The 19,538-nt window shown below is 35.8% G+C and overlaps 1 protein-coding gene across 2 annotated transcripts in view; it reads left to right on the plus strand.

The window, feature by feature from the left end:
* The window catches only part of Scamp1 (secretory carrier membrane protein 1), a 115,957-nt gene that overhangs the window by 26,796 nt on the left and 69,623 nt on the right, over positions 1–19,538 (plus strand). The window contains exon 2 of one of the 2 annotated variants that reach the window (XM_047556503.1): positions 1,428–1,505. The exons of the other annotated variant lie outside the window; for it this stretch is intronic. Coding sequence (XP_047412459.1) covers positions 1,428–1,505 — 78 coding nt within the window. The remainder of the gene's footprint in view (positions 1–1,427; positions 1,506–19,538) is intronic. 2 annotated transcript variants of the gene reach the window in all.

The following is a 19,538-nucleotide window of genomic DNA, read 5'->3' on the forward strand; positions in this document are numbered from 1 at the left end:
CTGTCTCTTTATTGAAGTGACCTTTCATTTACTGTATTTTCTCTCCAATACCATCCTTTATTTTGAAGATCAATCTAACTATGTATTTTCTAAACTCCTTCTCTGATATTTCTTCTACTGTGTTGTCTATAGATTCTTTTGTTGGAACATCTTGGTTTGTTTGAGGCACTTTGTTCCCTTGTTTTTTTGTGTTGTTTGTGTGTCTTCTCATCTAGCGGTATAGAGCTGAGGCAGTACAGATTCTACCCTGTATACTTAAAGTGTCTCTGAGGCTTCCAGTACCTCACCTGTGGGTACTGTGACAGTGAACTTCCAGGCAACAGTGGGTAGCAGGCAATCTGCTGGCAGTCTGCAGGCAATCTGCAGGCTAATGGCAGATGATTAGTGGGTGGATGTTGGGTGGTGGGTGGTTCGTAGGTGAAAGGTTGGCAATGGCTAGCTTTACATTTCTCAAAGATAACGTTGAAGATTTTGTTGAAGAAAATGAGTTGGAGAAAGTACAGTATTGGTAGAGAGTAGTTGTTTCCAGATTAGCAGGAACAGTATCACCTAGGAACTTGTCAGAAGTACAGATATTCAGGCCCCACCCTAGACCTACTGAATCAGAAACTTGGGTGGGAGGCAGTAGTCTGCATTTTCTTTGATCTTTATACATGCTACAGTTTGAGACTAGAGACAGGAAGGCAAGTATCACAGTTTGTAAAATGATTTTCTCATGAATTATGTAGTTGATTTTATTGATGTTCATTATATTTTTCATATTCATAATCAAAAGAGATAAAATATGTGTCTAGGATTTTGTGATTAGCTATTTTTATGAAAGCCCAATGTAAAAAGATTTGAAAGCTGGTACGATGTGGTAATATACCTAGGAGACCATCTAGGATCACATGGAAAAATAAACTACAGTCAAGTAGAGATATTGGCTTAGAATAACAAGAAGTACTTAATCTTGAGTGCTCTAGATGTTGCTGTATATGATGTTGATTTGTAATAAGGTACTGAAATCTGCAGATGGGATAACTGAAGGAAGATGTTACAGAAATGGAGAGCATGAACTCTTTGTGGTGTTTTTACTCAAAACCAAAAAAGAATGGTGGTTTTACTCAAAATTTGTTCAGATGCTCTCCTGCAGTCAGCTCCCCACAGCTATTAGGAGGCGGTCTACTTTCAATCTTTATAGAATAACTAGCAGCTGATTTGCATCTAACTCATTTTTTGTTTGTTTTTCTTTGAGAGTGTGAGATCTGTGGATTTAAATTTCAACTTTGTCGAAATGGGACTGAGTGCATCTGATAATCTTTATTTTCCACTTTGTTGAGTGATCAAAAGTACAGATAAAGCAAATGTTATGTAAATGTAAAAATTATATAATTATAGCTTGAAGGATAAGTAATTTTTTTTTTCTCCTTCAAATTTTATTCTAGGATCCATCAGTTACACAGGTGACAAGAAATGTTCCACCAGGACTTGACGAATATAATCCATTCTCGGATTCTAGAACAGTAAGATTATTCTTAATTGGACTATTTTTAAATGTTTAAATGAAAATTAAGTAGGAATTATATTTTAATTAGGTTTTATTTTTTAGTTAGTTGGTAAAACATATAAAATAAGAAGTTAATATTTTATTTAGAATTTAGCAAGTCAGGATTTTTTGTTTAGAATTTAGCAAGTCAGGATATATATTTTTCTAAACAAGTAGGACTGTCAATAGTAATTGAAAATTGAAAATTTCCATATTGGTCCTAGTGAATTACTCTCTATAGTACTTGACATAAGGGGAGGTAAGAAAGTGTTTCTTTGTATATACATTGTCTTCATGGTAATGTGGAGTGATACTTTGTTACAATGGAAATTATATATGTAACTATATACAATGTTTGTATGATTTTCATTTGAGTTAGGGTATTCTGAAGAGTATGAGCCTTCTGACTGTGGTAGACCAGAACCTCTGGAACTTTACTTGGTCTAGGAAAGCATATTCTTCCCCACAAAATAGTCTTGATTTGTAAGATGTTGGGTTATGAAAAAAATCTTAAAGAGCATTCTTAGATTACCTGTTAGGGTCTTAAGCTCTTAGAGTTGGAGCATATTTTTTTATGCTGTATTTATGGTTTTATCGTGAACCAGATTTGAGAACTATTGAGGTAGATTCTATTGAGAATTCTTTTCAAAATTTCTCTGGCAAATAATTTTGTCTTCTATTTTTGTGTCTTTATCTTAGACATCACTCTCAGTGGTCCCTAGTTTCAACTGTTGCTGGCTTTTGAAATGCTAGTCATCCTCTGAAAGGTGTTGAATTTCTTCACTTGTATGCTTAGAGTTAAATGTCAATATGATGATCCTTAGGTGATGATCACCTCTTTCTGTACATGTTTTTCATAATCTAACAAATAATTCCAAAAGATTATATAGATTTTTTGCTTAGAAATTTCTTCAAGATGCATTGTATTAACTCCTTAGTGTAAAGAGAAGATTTATGCAAAATGGTGAGAGTAAGAAATAAATATTTTATCTTTGTCCCTAGTTCCTGGCATATGTTTCCAAAAAGTCTTGTAACCTCCAGAGTGATAAGTGTTTTTGATATGCTAATGAGAAGACTGGAGGTTTGGGTCCCTAGATAGCTTCTGGATGGGTGCTGTTTCCCAGAAATTCCAAGCATGACTAGAGGGTTTGAACTTTAAGCCTGCCTTTTAAGGGAGGAGAGGGGAGAGACTGGAGATCGAATTACTCTCTAGTGGACAATAATTTAGTCAATCATGCCTATGTAATGAAAACATCAATGGAGGGTGGCAGGGCAGGAAAGGACTCGGAAACTCTGGGCCTCCTTCCCCTCTATACTTTGCCTTTTCAGCTCTTCCATTGGGCTGATTCTGAATGTATCTTTTATAACAAACTGGTGGTAGTAAGTAAATTGTTTTCCTGAGTTCTGTGAGTTCTAAAAAAAGATCAAACTTGAGGATGGGGTCATGGAAACCCTTAACTTACCCAGTTGGTGTGAAGTACAGGTGGCAACCTGAAACTTACGCTGGTCTGAAGTGAGGACTGCCTTGTACTGAGCCCTTAACTAGGGGGATCTGTGCTAGTCCTGATAGTGTCAGATTTGAACTGAATTGTGGGACACTTGGTTGGTGACCCAAGTGCTGAAGAATTGGTGTGTGTGTGTGTGTGTGTGTGTGTGTGTGTGAGAAGCCCCCCACACTTGGCTGTCAGAAGTGTCTTGGGTGGGGAGCTTAAAAGTAAAAGCACTAACATGAACTTTTAAATTTCACTTTATTTCAAAGCCCTTGTTTGGCAGTCCTTGGTTCTGCGTAGCAATGGTGTCCCAGGCTGGGATCACTGAATGCTCACTGAGCATGGAGGTTACAGGTTGAACATGTGAAATGCCCAGTACTTAAACTAGTTTTGACATAAAAATTATGGGTCGATATGATAAACCTTATAGTAAATTAGTGCTATGGATGTGTGGAATTATAATTTGTCAGTAAATTGCTGAAAGAGAGAGAAAGAAGAGCTAGCATCTTGTATTCTACTACCTGAAGTTCTTCTGATATGGTTTCTGGGGAGTGGAGTTGAAAACAAGACTGTTTTTAAAGTTTGCTGATAAAAAATGAAAAGAGATTTTCATATACTTGTTTGAAAGACTTTAATAGCAAGAAATAAGTTTAATTTTTTATATAATAGCTTTAGATGATTCTTATCAATAGTAGTAGTATTTTTTATCAAGTTGTCTTTATGCCATGTACTTTACCTATATACTGAATTGAAATGTCACAACATTCAAAATGGGCATTTTAAATTTTTATTTTTAAAGAATCTGAGACACAAGATATCTAGTTAGCAAGTGGCAGAACTGAGTTATTAACTTATCTTTGTTTTCTGTAAAGCTTTTGCCTTTTACATTTTGCTAGTGCTATATTCAGCAAAAGATGCCTAAGTAGTAGAAGATAAAAATTTCTCATCTAAATGGCATTTAAAAATTACATATAGACACAAAGAAGATATATCCAGACAAATGAAACAAGAATGTAAATCATGGTTCTAAATGCTACGTCTGCATTCATGGAAAGGTTTTCTGAAAGAGGATAGTCTTGAGTAGGGAGATGGGCAATAATGAGAAGTCAGCTTATAATGAAACACTTCTCTTGGGTGTGATGAGCAGTGGTACTATCTCAGGATCAGGATAATTATTGTTATGGAATAATTTGGTGCATTTTCTATTCCCCTTTTTACTTATGAAAGATACAGTTGAAATAATAAACAATTTAGACATTCCTTTGTTTCCTGAATAATGTGATTTCAGAAATTAGTCCACTTTTGTGGCTGTTCCTATTCTCTGAAACAGATGGAACACGGATAATGATTTAAGTGATATGTTAGACCTCAGTCCAAATACTGTTTTAGTTGGTTGGTGATATTCATATTTGTTTTAGAAAGATGTTAGTGAAAAATTTTTGCATAAGAATGTGTTTAGTTACTTGAAGTCAATAGGGAAGATCCTCTAGCAGAATGTCTGAAGGTATAATCTGGCTAAGAGGAGAAAGTTCCTCACCTGTTCTTGTTTTCTTTTTTAAAAAAACAGGGGTATGGGGAGGGAAAGAATAGTAGAATGAATTGGATATAATTACCCTATGTATGTATATAACTATACAGCCAGTGGGATTCTACATCATGTATAGCCAGGAAAATTAGAAATTATACTCCATTACATATGATGTATCAAAGTGCATACTACTGTCATGTATAACTAATTAAAAAAATTTAAAAATTTAAGGAAAGTTACACATGTATCAAAATGTACGGTATACAACCACAAATATACACTTTCTACTCATCAATTAAAAATTAATTAATTAAAAAATTAGATTGCCTTTTATAGTTAATTTTCTGTTTGAAAGAAAACTTTAAGGTATTTAAGAAAGACTATAGAATAAAAAATTTGAGTAATTTTATGATTTACATATTAATTCACTCTATATTATAATTTCAGAGAAAGGAGTTGTCATAGGACACCTTAGAATATAGGCGAAGTCAGCCTGTTAGCAGTGTCATGGAACACTTTTGAGCACTTGAAATAAGGCTAGTCTGAGTCAAGATGTGCTATATAAATGCAGAGGAGTCTCAAGATATGAAATAATTCTTTCATTTGAATTTAAAATACATTTCCCTACTGAGATTATGTTGTATGTGGTGAGTAGTTTCCCGGGTCTACCCTCTAAAATTGAATGCATCAATTACCAGAGGAATTATCTCCTTGAGAATTGATGTATATTTCTGGGAACCATTTTCCTGTTTAATTAGATTATTTGTTTGCTTTGTGGTACTGGGGATCGAAACCCAGGGCCTTGCACATGCAAGTGCTCTAGCACTAAGCTACATCCCCAGCCTTAATTTAAATACCTATTGCAGCTTGATCCTCACTAGTTTCAGCCACTGTCAATGGCATTCATGGCTTTTGATGGGATTTCTTCTGGTGAGTATTGAAGGATAGGAATAAGGACACTTATATGTGGGGCAAGTGCAGCACTTTTGATATAAAACCTTAGGGCTGGACATGGTGGTACATGCCTGTAATCCTGGTGGCTTGGGAGGCTGAGGCAGGAGGATCACAAATTTGAGGCAGGCTTCAGAAATTTAGGGAGGCCTCAGCAACTTAGGGAAACCCTGTCTTAAAATCTAAAAATTAAAGGGGTTGGGGATATAGCTCAGTGGTAAAACAAAACAAAACAAAACAAAAACAAAACCCTTTGGGTTTAATCCCCAGAACCAATAATAATAGTAATAATTAAAAAAAAAAATCCTGAGACATTTCTTGGCCCTGGTTTACTGTCAGGCTTCCACTGTTTAGAAATGGTATGCCTGGTTCCTTTTCTGTTCTGCTAGTTGCTGCCAGGTATGATTTCTTTCACATAGCAGCAAGATCTGAACCTTCTGGCAGAAAGAACCACAAGAAGAAAATTCTCAGTACTGATAGTATGAAGGGATATGTCCAGGTAGTCACCTCTGATCTAACTAGGTAGTCACCTCTGACATTAAAATCAGATTATGTAAGAGAGAACAGCCTCTGGACATTAAATAGATTGAGCATTAGAACACCAGAATTTAACCTAGACTTTACCACTAATGAGTTGGTAACTTCAGGCAAACCATCTAATTTCTTTAGAATTTTTTTTTCATGTATTACAATGGAGGCAGAGAGTAAAATATTGAGTTAAATAATCTCTCATATCAGTCTCTTTTGAAAATGGAGGATAAAGCATTTAGCTCTAGTGATTGACTATATAATTGAATGGTAGCTTACCTATTTTTAATACTGCAGAAGCATGCTCTACACTTTAATACCTGTTTCTATTTCTCTTGCTGTGCATTTCCTTTCCTCTCTGTACTCACGATTTCATTATTCTTGGAGGTCATTACCTGTCCCTTCTGGAACCAATCTTTCTTTCCAGTCTTCATTTAATGATACTGTTGCCTTCTATTCTCCTAGTGTCATTGACTGCAAATACCTGAATCCTCTTTGGCTCAAATAGCCCTTTTCCTATATCTAATCAGTTGCCACATCCTGTCACTTACACCTCCAAGAGATATTACCTGTCCGTTGTTTTCATTTCTCCCAAACTGTCCTAATTCAGGCACTCATGTGAAACAATACAATGGCCTTTCTAGTTAACTATGTCCAGTCTTTCTCTTCTTTCACAACACCGCCCCCCCGCCCTTTTTTTTTTTTTCTGTTGAATGACTAGAATTGTTTTTTTAAAGCAGAGGTCAAAATAGGTCATTAACCTGCCTTAGAAATGACTGTGTGTTGCCTACTTAGTATTTTAGTGTGTGGGACCATGCAGAGTTTGACCTCAACCTGTCTTTTAACTTTTCTACAGATTTTTTTTAGGGGGTACTGGGGATTGAACTCAGGGACATTCAACCACTGAGCCACATCCCCAGCCTATTTTGTATTTTATTTAGAGACAGGGTCTCACTGAGTTGGTTAGCACCTTGCCTTTTGCTGAGGCTGACTTTGAACTCGTGATCTTCCTGCCTCAGCCTCCTGAACCACTGGGATCACAGGTGTGAGCCCCTGGAATTACAGGCATGCGCCACTATGCCTGGCAACCTTTTAGAATGGTTTTAGGCTTGTAGAAGAATTGAAGGGAGGGTCCCAGTTTACTCCCTCCAGACTATCTATTTAGTCTTATCCTCTCATGTGCCATTTGCTGTAGCCAAAGCCATCTACTTACAAGTCCACAACCTTCTTGAGTATCCCCCTCCCCTCCCCCACTAGGCCTTCTACTGGTCAGTGAATGGAGTCCAGAAACACTGTGTGATCCTAATGCCTGGTTTCCTCAGGCTGTCCTCACCCCCTTCAGCAGGTTCAATGAACACTGCATACTGGATGTATTCATTTCCTATTGTTGTATAACAAGTCACCACAAAGTTAACTGCTTAAAAGAACACAAGTTAATTTCAGTTTATATGGGTCAGGGGTCCGGGCACAACATAACTAGGTCCTTTACTTAGGGTCTCAAAAGACTATGATCAAGGTGTCATCCCTGATGCATTCTCATCTGGAGATCTCACTGGGGTGGGATCTGCTTCCAAGTTCATTCAGGTTAATGGCAGAATTTATATCCTTGTGGTTGCATGACTGAGAGCCCCAGCTCTTTGATGACACCAGTTGGAGGCTACCCACAGATCATAGGTTCCTGGGGCAGTTCCTAGAGGCGGCATAGTTTCTCGTCACGCACAGGTGTCTGTAAACATGACCTCTCATTTCGTCAAGCCTTCAGAGTCTCTTGCTCTCGTCTGCCAAGATGGAGTCATATATCATCAAACCATGGGTGTGACATTCCATCACTTTTACCATGTTCTGTTGGTTAATGCACCCACAGAAAGGGTATTATTACAAAGATGTGAACACCAAGAGGAGAGAAACATTAGGGTTTATTATAGGGTCTTACACCACACTGAGAATAAAATGCCACGTTAGAACTGTTTCTCTGTATCTTTTCACCCCCATTTAAAAGGGTGAAGTGAAACCTACTCTTCTCTACATTCAACATTCATCTGTCCTAAATTTATTAGGATTTATCTTATTATGTTAATCTCAATAAGAACCTCAGACAGCCAAGTACTTTTCATCTCCTGATTTAATTTTTTTTAAAAAATTTTTACTTGTGAATGGACACGATACCTTTATTTTATTTATTTATATGTGGTATTGATGATCTAACCCAGTGCCTCACATGTGCTAGACAAGAGCTCTACCACTGAACTACAACCCCAGCCCCATCATCTCCTGATTTTTAATCCTTAGAGTGTTCTATATATATATATCATATCCTGTTCCCTTTTATTTTTCCTTAATTCTCAAATTTTTCCAAAATTTTCCAAAAATTTTCAAATCCTCTATGTCCTTATACTCTTGAGTGTTTTGTCTTTTGCTCTGTGGAAACTAACTGTTCCTTCTATGAAGATACTGTGTCTTAGTCATTTGGGCTGCTATAAGAAAGTAACTTATACTGCCAAATTTATAAATAATAGAAGTTTATTATTTATAGTTCTAGAGGCTGGGAAATCTTAAGATCAGGGTGCTGGCAGATATGATATGTGGTGAGGACCCACTTCTGGGTTCATACATGGCTCTTTCTTACTAAGTTCTCATTGAGTAGAAGAGATAAACAGGATCCCTTGGGACTCTTTTATAGGCCACTAATCCTATTCGTGTGAGCTTTCCTCTTGTGACCTGATCACCTTCTGAAAGTCTCATCTCTGAAAATTATTGTATTGAGGATTAGGATTTAATATATGAATCTTGGGTGTCACAGACTTTCAGAGCATAGTGTATTGCTTCTTTTGCAACTTCTCAAAAGTAGCTGCTTTTTCTCTCACAGGTCTCAGACTGCCAGGCACAAAAGCGGGCAGATAGCCTTTTTGTTTCTCTTTCTGTTTTCAGACATTACTCCTTCTGTGTAAAAAAAAAAAATCCCAATATTTGAATCTCATATTATATCTCTCATTGTGGCTGTCATCTGTTAATCCCTGTATTTACTAGCCCTTGTTCTGTTTTTTAGTTTATTTATTTTAAAATGTAGCTCTGGGTTCACCATGATTCTTCCTAACCCTGTTCCTATTTTGAGTTATTGGTGATGATCTTTCCAACATCCTGCGGTCTCATTCCTTGACCTCTTGTTGATTTTTGCTTTTCCCCGTTGTCCCAATGGCTCATTCCTCCCCTATAATCTCCATTTCATGCATGTATGACCACTGCCTACTTCCTTCATAGCCCTTCCTCTTGTTTCTCAATTTTAAACACATCTTCAAGTTCTCCAACACCTCTTGGGGGGTTGATCCTACCGTTTGGTCACTGCTCTTTATCCATCTCTTGTTCTGTCCTCTCGGCTTAAATTCCACATTTCTTCATTAGAGTCACTGCCCTGCATGTATCCTCTGCTCTCCTGCTGTTGCCCTTCCCCCTTGCTTTGCCATAATCCCTTCAGTGAAACCCAAGCGCTTGTTAAACACAACTCTGTCCACACCCTGCTCTGGCTCTGACGGCTAACTATGGCTGGGGGCACACACACAACCTGCTGAATGGTCTCACTTTCAGTTCATGACCAACCAACTCTGAATTATACTGAATATCTTTGTCCATTTAATTGTTCACCCTCCTCTTCCTCTCTTCTTATTTTCAAAAGCTCTTCCCCTATCCTCCCTCCCCGTTGATTACTTTGGGTTCCTATTTCACTGAGAATAAACAATCAGTAGAGAATACCTGCAGACCTCCCCCAACTCTATCCACCTGCCTACTGGCATCTGTATCCCTAGGCTGTCCCTTATGTATAGATGACTATCTGCTTCTTTGCATTAGATCCTGTTCACTCTTGTCTCAAGAACTTTGCTAAATTGTCTCTATCCTACATCATTGGGTTTTTCACTTTCAGTTATATCCTTATATCACCATAAAACATGTTACTGTTCTCTATTGTTGAAAAAAAATCACAAATTGTTTTAGTGGCATGATTGAAATATAATTAATATATCGTATACTCATTTGAAGTGTACAGTGCAATGTTTTTAGTATAGTCCTGTGCAGCCATCATCACATTTTATTTATCCATATTTTTGTCCCCTCCATCCTAAAGGAAACTGCATATTACCCTTTCTCTGCAGTCCCAGGTAATTATTCATTTATTTCCTGTCCACACAGATTTGCTTATTCTGGACATTTCATATAATTGGAATCATATAATATGTAACCTTTTGTGACTAGTGTCTTTCAATTAGCATGATATTTTTAGGGCTCAATGATATTGTGGCAAGTGTCTGTATTTCATTTCTTTTGGTTCCTTTTTTTTTTTTTTTTTTTTTTGTACTGGTGATTGAACCCAGGGGTACTTTATCACTGAGCTGCATCCAGCCCTTTTTATTTTTCATTTTGAGACAGGGTCTTACTAAGTTGTTTAGAGCCCTTGCTAAATTGCTGGGGCTGGCCTTGAACTTGCAATCCTTCTGCCTTAGCCTCCCAAGGCACTAGGATTATAGATGCGTGCCACCTTTCTTGGCCTTTTTTTTGTTCTTTTTTATATATTTCATTTTATTTACCCATTCATCAGTTGATAGGAACTGTTGTTTCTTTGTTTTGGTGGCTAAGAACTTTTGTGTACTAGTTTTTGCATGGATCTATGTTTTCACTTTCTTGGATATGTATACCTGGGAGTAGATTTGCGGGGTCATACGGTAAACTCTGTTTCAAATTTTTAAAGAGCTGCCAAATTGTCTTCCAAAGTAGCTGCTCCATTTTATATCCCCATCAAAAGCATCTGAGGACTCTAATTATTTTGAATACTTGCCAATACTTGTTACTGCCTGACTTTGATTATGACATCCTAGTAGATGGTATTTCCTTGAGCTTTTGATTTATATTTCCCTGATGGCTAAATGATAATGAACCTTTTTTTTTCACTTGCTTATTGACCATTTGTATATATTCTTTGGAAAAACATTTATTCAGATCATTTGCCCATTTTAAATTGGTTGAATTGTCTTTAGTGTTGAATTTTGTCATATATTCTGGGCACAGTCTCTTATCAAATGTGGAATTTTCAATATTTTCTTCCATTCTGTTGGAAGTTTTCCCCCATTTTTCTAGACAGTTTTCTTTGAGGCATCAAATTTTTAAATTTTGATGTTCAACTTGTTTGTTTTTTTAGGCACTTGTAGGTATATGTGTGTGTGTGTGTGTGTGTGTGTGTGTGTGTGTGTGCGCTCACGTGCCTGGGAATCACATCCAGGGCTTCACATATACTGGGCTAGTGTTCTACCCCTGAGTTATATCTCTAACCACTAGGTGCTTGTATTTTTTGGTATCATAGCTAAGAAAAACATTGCCAATCCAAGGTCATGAAATTTACTTACTCCTGTTTTCTTTGAAGAGTTATATATTTTAGTGCTTAGATTTAAGTCTATGATTCATTTCAGTTAAATTTTGTATCTGTATGGTTGTATGATGGGGTAGATGTCCAACTTAATTCATTTTATTTGATATCCATTTGTTCCAAAACCATTCTGTTGAAAAGATTATTCTTTCCTATTGAATTTTCTTGACAGTCTTGTTGAAAGTCAATTGACCATAAATGTAAGCATTTATTTCTGGACTCTCAATTCTGTTCCATTGATCTGTATGTCTGTGCCAGTACTATACTGTTTTTATTACTATGACTTTGTAACAACGCCTTTTTCTGAACCTCATTTCCTTTTCCAGCCCATTATCTCTCTTCTTCCCTAAAAATCTTTTTCTGCTCACTATGGCTGCCAACCTCTTCTAAGGAGTTTACTTGCATGTTTCCCAGTTCTTTCTCCTGATAGATATTTCAATAAGAGATGATTCTTAACACTCCACCTAAACTATGCTTGTTAACATTTATTATTGTCTGACTGTTTGATAATAGCCATTCTAAAGGTGTCAAGGGGTATTTTTAGAGTGGTTTATTTTCATTTGCCTTATGATGAATGATGTTGAATATCTTTCCAGTACAATTGGTTATTTTTTGTCATCTTTGAAGAAATGTTTATTCAGGTCTTTTGCTACTTTAAAATTGCATTATTCATTTTTCCACTGAGTTGTATGTCTTCTTTCTAAATTGTAAATTTACCTCTTATCAGGTAGGCGATTTGAAAATATTTTTCCCCAGTGTGTAGGCTGCTGTTCCATTTTATTGATTGTTGACTTTGTTGTACAGAAGATTTTCAGTTTGATATACTTTTTGTTGTTGTTGTTGTTGTTTTGCTTTTGTGGCCTGAACTTTTGATGTGATATACAAAAATATCATCACCAAGGCCAACATCTAGGAGCTTTCCATTATGTTATCTTTTAGGTGTTTTATAGTTTCTGTTCTTATATTAAGTGTTTTGTCCATTTGAGTTGAGTTTTGTATATGGTGTATGATCAGAATCTAATTTCATTCTCTTGCATGTGGAAATCAGTTTTCCCAGCACCATTTATTGAAGAGACTCTCTTTTCCCTATTGTCTTCTTGGTGCACTCATGAAAAATCAGTTGACTATATGTATTTGGGTTTATTTCTTAACTTTTGCTGTCTGTTCTGTTCCAATGGTCTGAGAGTCTGTTTTTATACTAGTACACTCTGTTTTGATTACTATAGCCTTATAATATAACTTTAAGTCAGGAAGTGCGATGCCTCTGACTTTTTCTTTCTCATAATGTTTTGACTATTTGGGGAATTCTCATAATTTCATGTGAATTTTAGGAATTTTTTTTTTTATTTCTGGGGAGAATATCATTAGGATTTTGTAGGGATTGCATTGAACCTGTATATACTTTGGGGAGTGTGGACATTTTAACAATATTAATTATTTTCATCCATGAACGTGGGATATCTTCCAATTTATTTGTGTTGTCTTCAATTTCTTTTATCAATGTTTTATAATTTTCAGTGTAGAGATTATATATTAGCTTTTCATCGCTATAACTAATACCTGAGATAATCAACTTATACAGAGACAAGGTTTATTTTGCTCACAGTTTTGGAGGTTCCAGTTCATGATTGGTTGGTTTCATTGCTTTGGGCCTGTGGCGAGACATTATGTTGGGAGCTTGTGGTAGAGCAAAACTACTCACTTTGTGACTGGAAGGCAGGGGGTTGGGGCAAAGGGGAAAGAAACTAGGGTTCCATAAACTCCTTCAAGAACACACACCTGATAACCTAAAGACTTCCTACTAAACCTCACATCTTGAAGGTTTCACTACTTCCCAATAGTACCTCCCTGAGGAACATTCCTTAAATAAATGCCCCTTTGGGGAACACTGAAAATTCAAACTATAGTACAGATCTTTTATCCTTTGATTAAATTTATTCCTAGGTATTTTATTTTTTGATGTTATCATACATGAAACTGTTTTCTTGATTTAGTTTTTAGTTAGGTTGCTTGTGTGTAAAAATGAAACTCACTTAGTATGTTGATGTTATGTACTGTGACTTTACTGCATTCATTTATTAATTCTAGTAGGAATTTTATGGACTCTTTGGAGCCATTTTTATGTGTAGGGTATTATCTGCAAATAGAGATAATTTTATTTCTTCATTTATGATTTGGATGTGTTTTATTTATTTTTCTTATCTTATCGCTCTTGCCAGTACTTGAAGTTGTGTATTAAATAGAAGTGGCAAGAGAGAACATCCTTGTCTTGTACTGGATTTTAATGGAAAAACTTTCAGTTTCCCCCCATTGATTATAATATCAGCTGTGTCCTTAATAATAATGAGGAATTTCCCTTCTGTACCTGAGCCGTTGAGAGTTTTTGCCAAGAAAATGTATTAGGCTTTGTCAAATGTTTTTTCTATATCAAGATGGTCATGTGGTTTTCATCATTTATTTTGTTAATATGATGTATCATATTGTTTTGTGAATTTAAAATCAGTCTTGTGGACTAAGGATAAATTCCACTTGTTCATGTTGTGTAATCATTTTATATGGGTTGTTGAATTCAATTAGCTAGTATTTTACTGAGGATTTTTGCATCAGTTTTAATCACAGACATTGCCCTGTAGTTTTGTTTTCTTGTGATGTCTTTGTCTTAGGTTTCAAAGTGATGTTAGTCTCATAAAATGTTTTTTAAATTATTCCATCTCATCCTTTTTTTTTTTTTTTTTAGGAAAAGTTTAAGATATATTGGTACAACTTATTTGAATGTTTGGTAGAATTCAACTCTGAAGCCATTTGGTTCTGGACTTCTTTTTATTGGGAGGTTTTGATGATTTCTTCAGTCTCTATATTATTGTTCCTTTCAGGTTTTCTGTTTCTTCTTAACTCAATCTTATTTTTTCCTTCCAATCAGAAACTAAAATACAGCATTTGTTTATTTTGAAATTCCAACAAGGGCACAGAGGTAACCTAGTCATCACTAAAAATTTACACCTACCATCACTTGGTAATCAAAGAATTTTCTGGGCTAATACTGTATCCTTCATCTTTGGGATTTGAGAAGGGTTTTCTTAACCACTGTGTGAATAAAATCTTTAAGTTTCAGATAAAGGGGAAAGTGTGTATTTTCTGTAGTTTATTTTTCTGTATTAGTTGTGAAAACAGGGATTGAACAACCAGAAAGATGGACCTCAAACAGGAGGTGCACTATTTTGATGAGACTTTTTAATTCCCAATATGATTACTCAAAATTAAGATCTCCTCCCAGCTGGTTACTCCAGAGTCTGTCCCTAACCAACAACAGCATTTCTGAGATTGGGATTTGGTTTGAGATCCTGAATAACCTACCAAACATGAACACAAATCATGAGAAGGAAGCTGTGGGCAGAAAAGATATTTTCTCTTTCTTTGTTATGGCAACTCTCCAAATACATCAAGGGATCTATACTCGTTCTCTAACTGGTAAAACTGTCCTTACTGGTTGTGGGCCCTTGGGCAAATTACTTAACACCTCTGTGCCTCAGCTCTAAAGTAAGGATAATAGAAGTAACCTATCTCATAGGGTTGTTTTAAGAGTTATCAGGTGTTCACCAAAGCAATGGCCAAGTGGCTAAGAGAGCAGGTTAGGATCCTCTACAAGTGGGATGACTGCAGCACTATGTCATGACAGTGTGCATTTAAACACTTTATTTATTTATTATTGCTTTTAGTGCTTTCTCTGAACTTATGTGCACATTTTTATTATTTGTTCTGTTTAGTTATACATGGCAGCAGAATGCATTGTGATTCATTGTACACAAATGGAGTACAACTTTCCATTTCTCTGGTTGTATATGATGTAGACTGACTCAATCTTTGTAGGTCATATTTTTCTAGGAATTTACCCATTTCCTCCAAGTTTGTTGTAATATTATTGTTCTTTACAGTTCCTATGATCCTTTTTTATTTTTGAGTCATTTGCGATCATTTATTTGCTTTCATTTTTTATTTTAATTACTTCAGTATCTCTCCTTTCCCTAGGTTGATGATTTTCTTAGTTTAATTATTTATGTGATATTTATATTTTGTATTTGTTTTAGTTACATTTTGATTTTTATTTCCTTTTGCTAATTGTGGGCTTACTTTGGTCCTTTTTTGCTCTTTCAGATTAAACTGTATATTTGGGATATTCCTTCTTTCTTTGTGTAGGCATTTATTTCTATAAACTTCCCTCTTAAAATTGTTTTTGGTACATTCATGATCTTTGGTGTGTTGTGTCTCTATTATCATTTTTCTCAAGATATTGTTAAATCTCCTTTTTGATTTCTTCTTGAACCATGGTTGTTCAGAAAAATGTTGTATTTCCACATTTGTGAATTTTCCAAGATTCCTACTTAATCTTGGAAACTTGATTTCCAGTTTCATAACATTGTGTTCTCACATGATGCTAGATATGATTGCAGTTTTTAAAAAATTTTTAAGACTTATGATTTAACATATGGTTTATACTGGAAAAAGTTCTAAGGGCACTGGAAAAAAAATGTATCCTATTGCTATTGGATGGAAAGTTCTATTTATTTCTGTTAGGTATATTTGATCAAGAGTACAATTCAAGTTCAGTTTTCCACATTAATTTTCTGTCTGCTCTATCTATTGTTTTAAGTGAAAGTCAAAGTCCCTGTGTCTGTCTCTCTTTCTCTCTCTTGTGGTACTGGGGATTGAACTCAGTGGTACTCTACCACTGAACTACATCCTCGACCCTTTGTTGTTGTTGTTGTTGTTTTTGAAGGTGCTGGGGATTGAACCCAGGACCTGTACATGCAAGGCAAGCACTCTACTAACTGAGCTATATCCCCCTCAGTCCTTTTTAAAAAATTATTTTAAGACAGGATCTCACTAAATTGCTCAGGCTGGTTTTAAACTTCCAATTCTCCCACCTCAGCCTCCCAAGTAGATGGGGCCACAGGCATGCACCACCACACCTGTCTCCCTACCTGTATTGCTATATCTCCCTTCATGTTCAATTGTGTTTGGTTTGTATGTTTAGGTGCTCCTATGTTGGTTGTGTACATATTTACAATAGTTATTTTTTTGATGAATCAATCTCCTTATCATTAAATAGTAGCCTTCTTTGTCTCTTTCTTTTCTGTATGTGTGTGTGGGCGGGGGTAGGGCTAGAGATTGAACCCAGGGCCTTGCACATGATAGGAAAGCACTGAGTTACACCCCGGCCTCTTTTATATTTTATTTTGAGACAGGGCTTCACTCAGTTGCCCAGTCTAGTCTTGAACTTGAAATCTCCTGCCTCACTCTCCCTAGTAACTGGGATTACAGGCATACCCCATCATGCCCGACCTCCTATTTTAGTTAGCTTTTGCATCACTGTGACCAAAAAGCTTAGAAGAACAACTTAGAGGAGGAAAAGTTCATTTGGGGCCCATAATTTCAGAGGACTCAGTCCATAGGTGATCAACTGACTCCCTTGCTCTGTGTCCAAGGTGAGGCAGCACATCATGGGTTAAAAGCCCAGTGGAGGAAAACTGCTCAGCTCATTGTGGGGTCAGGAAATAGAGAGGAAGGGAGGAGGGGGCCACAGGGAATATATACCCTTCCAGGGAATACCCCCAGTAACCCACCTCTTCTAGCCATGCCCCACCTGCCTACAGTTACCATCCAGTCAGGCCAAACTAGGATGGACTCAGGTTATGACTTTCATAATCTAATCATTTACCTCTGAATTTCTCTGCATTAACAGGAGCTTTTGAGAGACATCTCATATCCAAACCTTAACACCTTCTTTGTCTCTTTGACAGTTTTTTAGTTGAAGTCTGTTTTATCAGGTATAAGTATAGTCACTCTTGTTCTTTTGGTTATCCTTGCATGGTTTTCATTTGCATGGAATATCTTATTCATTTCTTTCACTTTCAGCCTGTGGTCCTTAAAGCTTAACCCATTTTGTCCCATTGTCTCAGATGTGGAAATGTAGTATATAATATAATTATATAATATATAACTGTATAATAATAAGAATATAATTATGGTAAATATGATATAATTAATATAGTTTTAATTTTAATGTGCATTAAAATTTATATATTAATATAGTTATATGCATAATCTCTAGATTATGATGATTTCCAACATATATTAATGCACCTGTGTCAATTTCAAGTAAATATTTGCAGAATTGAAAACTTGGAACTTAATGGATTAAGTGAGTTTCTTATACACATCTTTTTTTTTTTTTTTTTTTTTTAAGATCTGTTTAGCCACTGTGTGTCTCTTGACTGGAGAATGTAATACATTTACACCGAAGGTTATTATTGATAGGTAGGGACTTGATATTATCATTTTGTTGTTTGCTTTCTGGTTGTTTTGTAGCTCTGTTCCTTTTTTCCTCTCTTGTCTGTTTTTTTTTTCAAATTTTTTACAGTGCTAAGCTTTGATTCATTTTTCTTTACTGTTTAAATGTCTGCTATAATTTTTTGTTTGGTGGTTTCTGTGAGACTTGCATAAAAATGTCTTATCTATCATTTTAAACTGATGGCATACAAAAACTCTAGACGTTTACCTTTCCCTTTCACAATTAATGTTTTTGATGTCACAATTTGCATTTTTATGTTGTATACTCTTTACCTTATTGTAACTTTAATCATATTTGACCATTTTGAGTTTTAACCTTCATTCTAGAGATACATGTGATTTACAGATTACCAACAATTTTGAAGTATTGTGAATTTGATTGTGTCTTTATCACTACCAGAGTTTTATACTTTCTTATATGTTCATTATAGTAATTATTGCCCTTTCATTTAAAGAAGTCCCTTAAACTTTTCCTAGGCAGGTGTGGTGGTAATGAACTCCCTCAGATTATGTTTGTGAAAGACTTTATTTCTTCTTCATTTCAGAAGGACAGCTTTGCTGGATATTTTTGGCTAGCATTTCTTTCTTTTAGCTCTTGAAATGTATCATCCTATTTTCTCTTGGCCTGCAAGAAGAAATTTGCTGATACTCTAACATACATTTTCCTGTATGTAACTTGATGCTTTTCTCTTGCTGCTTTTTAAATTCACTCTTTGTCTTTGACTTTAGGCAGTTTGATTATAATGTGCCTTAAAGAGGACATCTTTAAGTTAGATCTATTTAGGCATATTTGAGCTTCATGGATCTGATGTCCATAATTTTCTCAAAACTTGGAAACTTTTCAGCAAATATTTTATTAAGTAATTTTTTTTAAACACTTTACCTTCAAGGAGATCCTAGAATGTGAAAATTTGTGTAATCATGATACCTATTTCCTATAGGCTATCTTTACTCTTCTTGATTCTTTTTTCCCTCTGCATCATTTCAAAAAGACCTTTCTTCAAATTTGTCAATTCTTCTGCTTGATCTACAGTTAGTCAAGCTTTCAATTTATTTTTTATTTCATAGAATTCTTTAGCTCTAAAATTTTTGTTTATTATGATAGCTAGCTTTGTTGAATTTCTCATTGAGATTCTGAATTGTTTTTCTGATTTTGTTGAATAGTCTTTCCATATTCTTTTGTTTCTGGCTGATTTTCCTTAATCTCATCATTTTGAATTGCTTTTCATGCAGTTCATCCATTTCTGTTTCTTTGGGGTCAATTATTGAAGAATTCTTGTGTTCCTTTGGTAATGTCATGTTTCATTTCTTGTTCATGTTTCTTGTCTTCCTGCATTGATATCTGTGCATTGGTGGGGCAGCCATCTCTTCCAGACTATACAGAGTTGCTTTTGTAGGGGAAGATTTTCACCTGCATATGGGGCCTGAGAGTGCTGGCTGGTCAGAATGCAGTGGCTCTGGTTCCATGTAGGAGCAGTAGTGTAGTCTCTGTGCAGTTTCTTCAGTTGTGATCAGTGTGAATAATTACCATGGGTTACTTAGTGGTCTTTGCTCCAGAAGTTTGTGGCAGTGATGGTGGCTACTTGGTGGAACTTTTAGTTGAGGGACTGTCTCTTGGCGTTGGGTGTGACATGGTTCATAGGCAGCTACAGAGGCACTGGGATCCAGAGCAAAGGTCCTTAGAGCAGATGTGGAGTTGCGTTTCTGACCTCAGAGTCTTGAAAAACTGTTGTAGCACTGGTGACTTGAGGTATG

This window comes from Sciurus carolinensis, chromosome 6 (genome assembly GCF_902686445.1).
Source record: "Sciurus carolinensis chromosome 6, mSciCar1.2, whole genome shotgun sequence".
Classification (NCBI taxonomy): domain Eukaryota; kingdom Metazoa; phylum Chordata; class Mammalia; order Rodentia; family Sciuridae; genus Sciurus; species Sciurus carolinensis.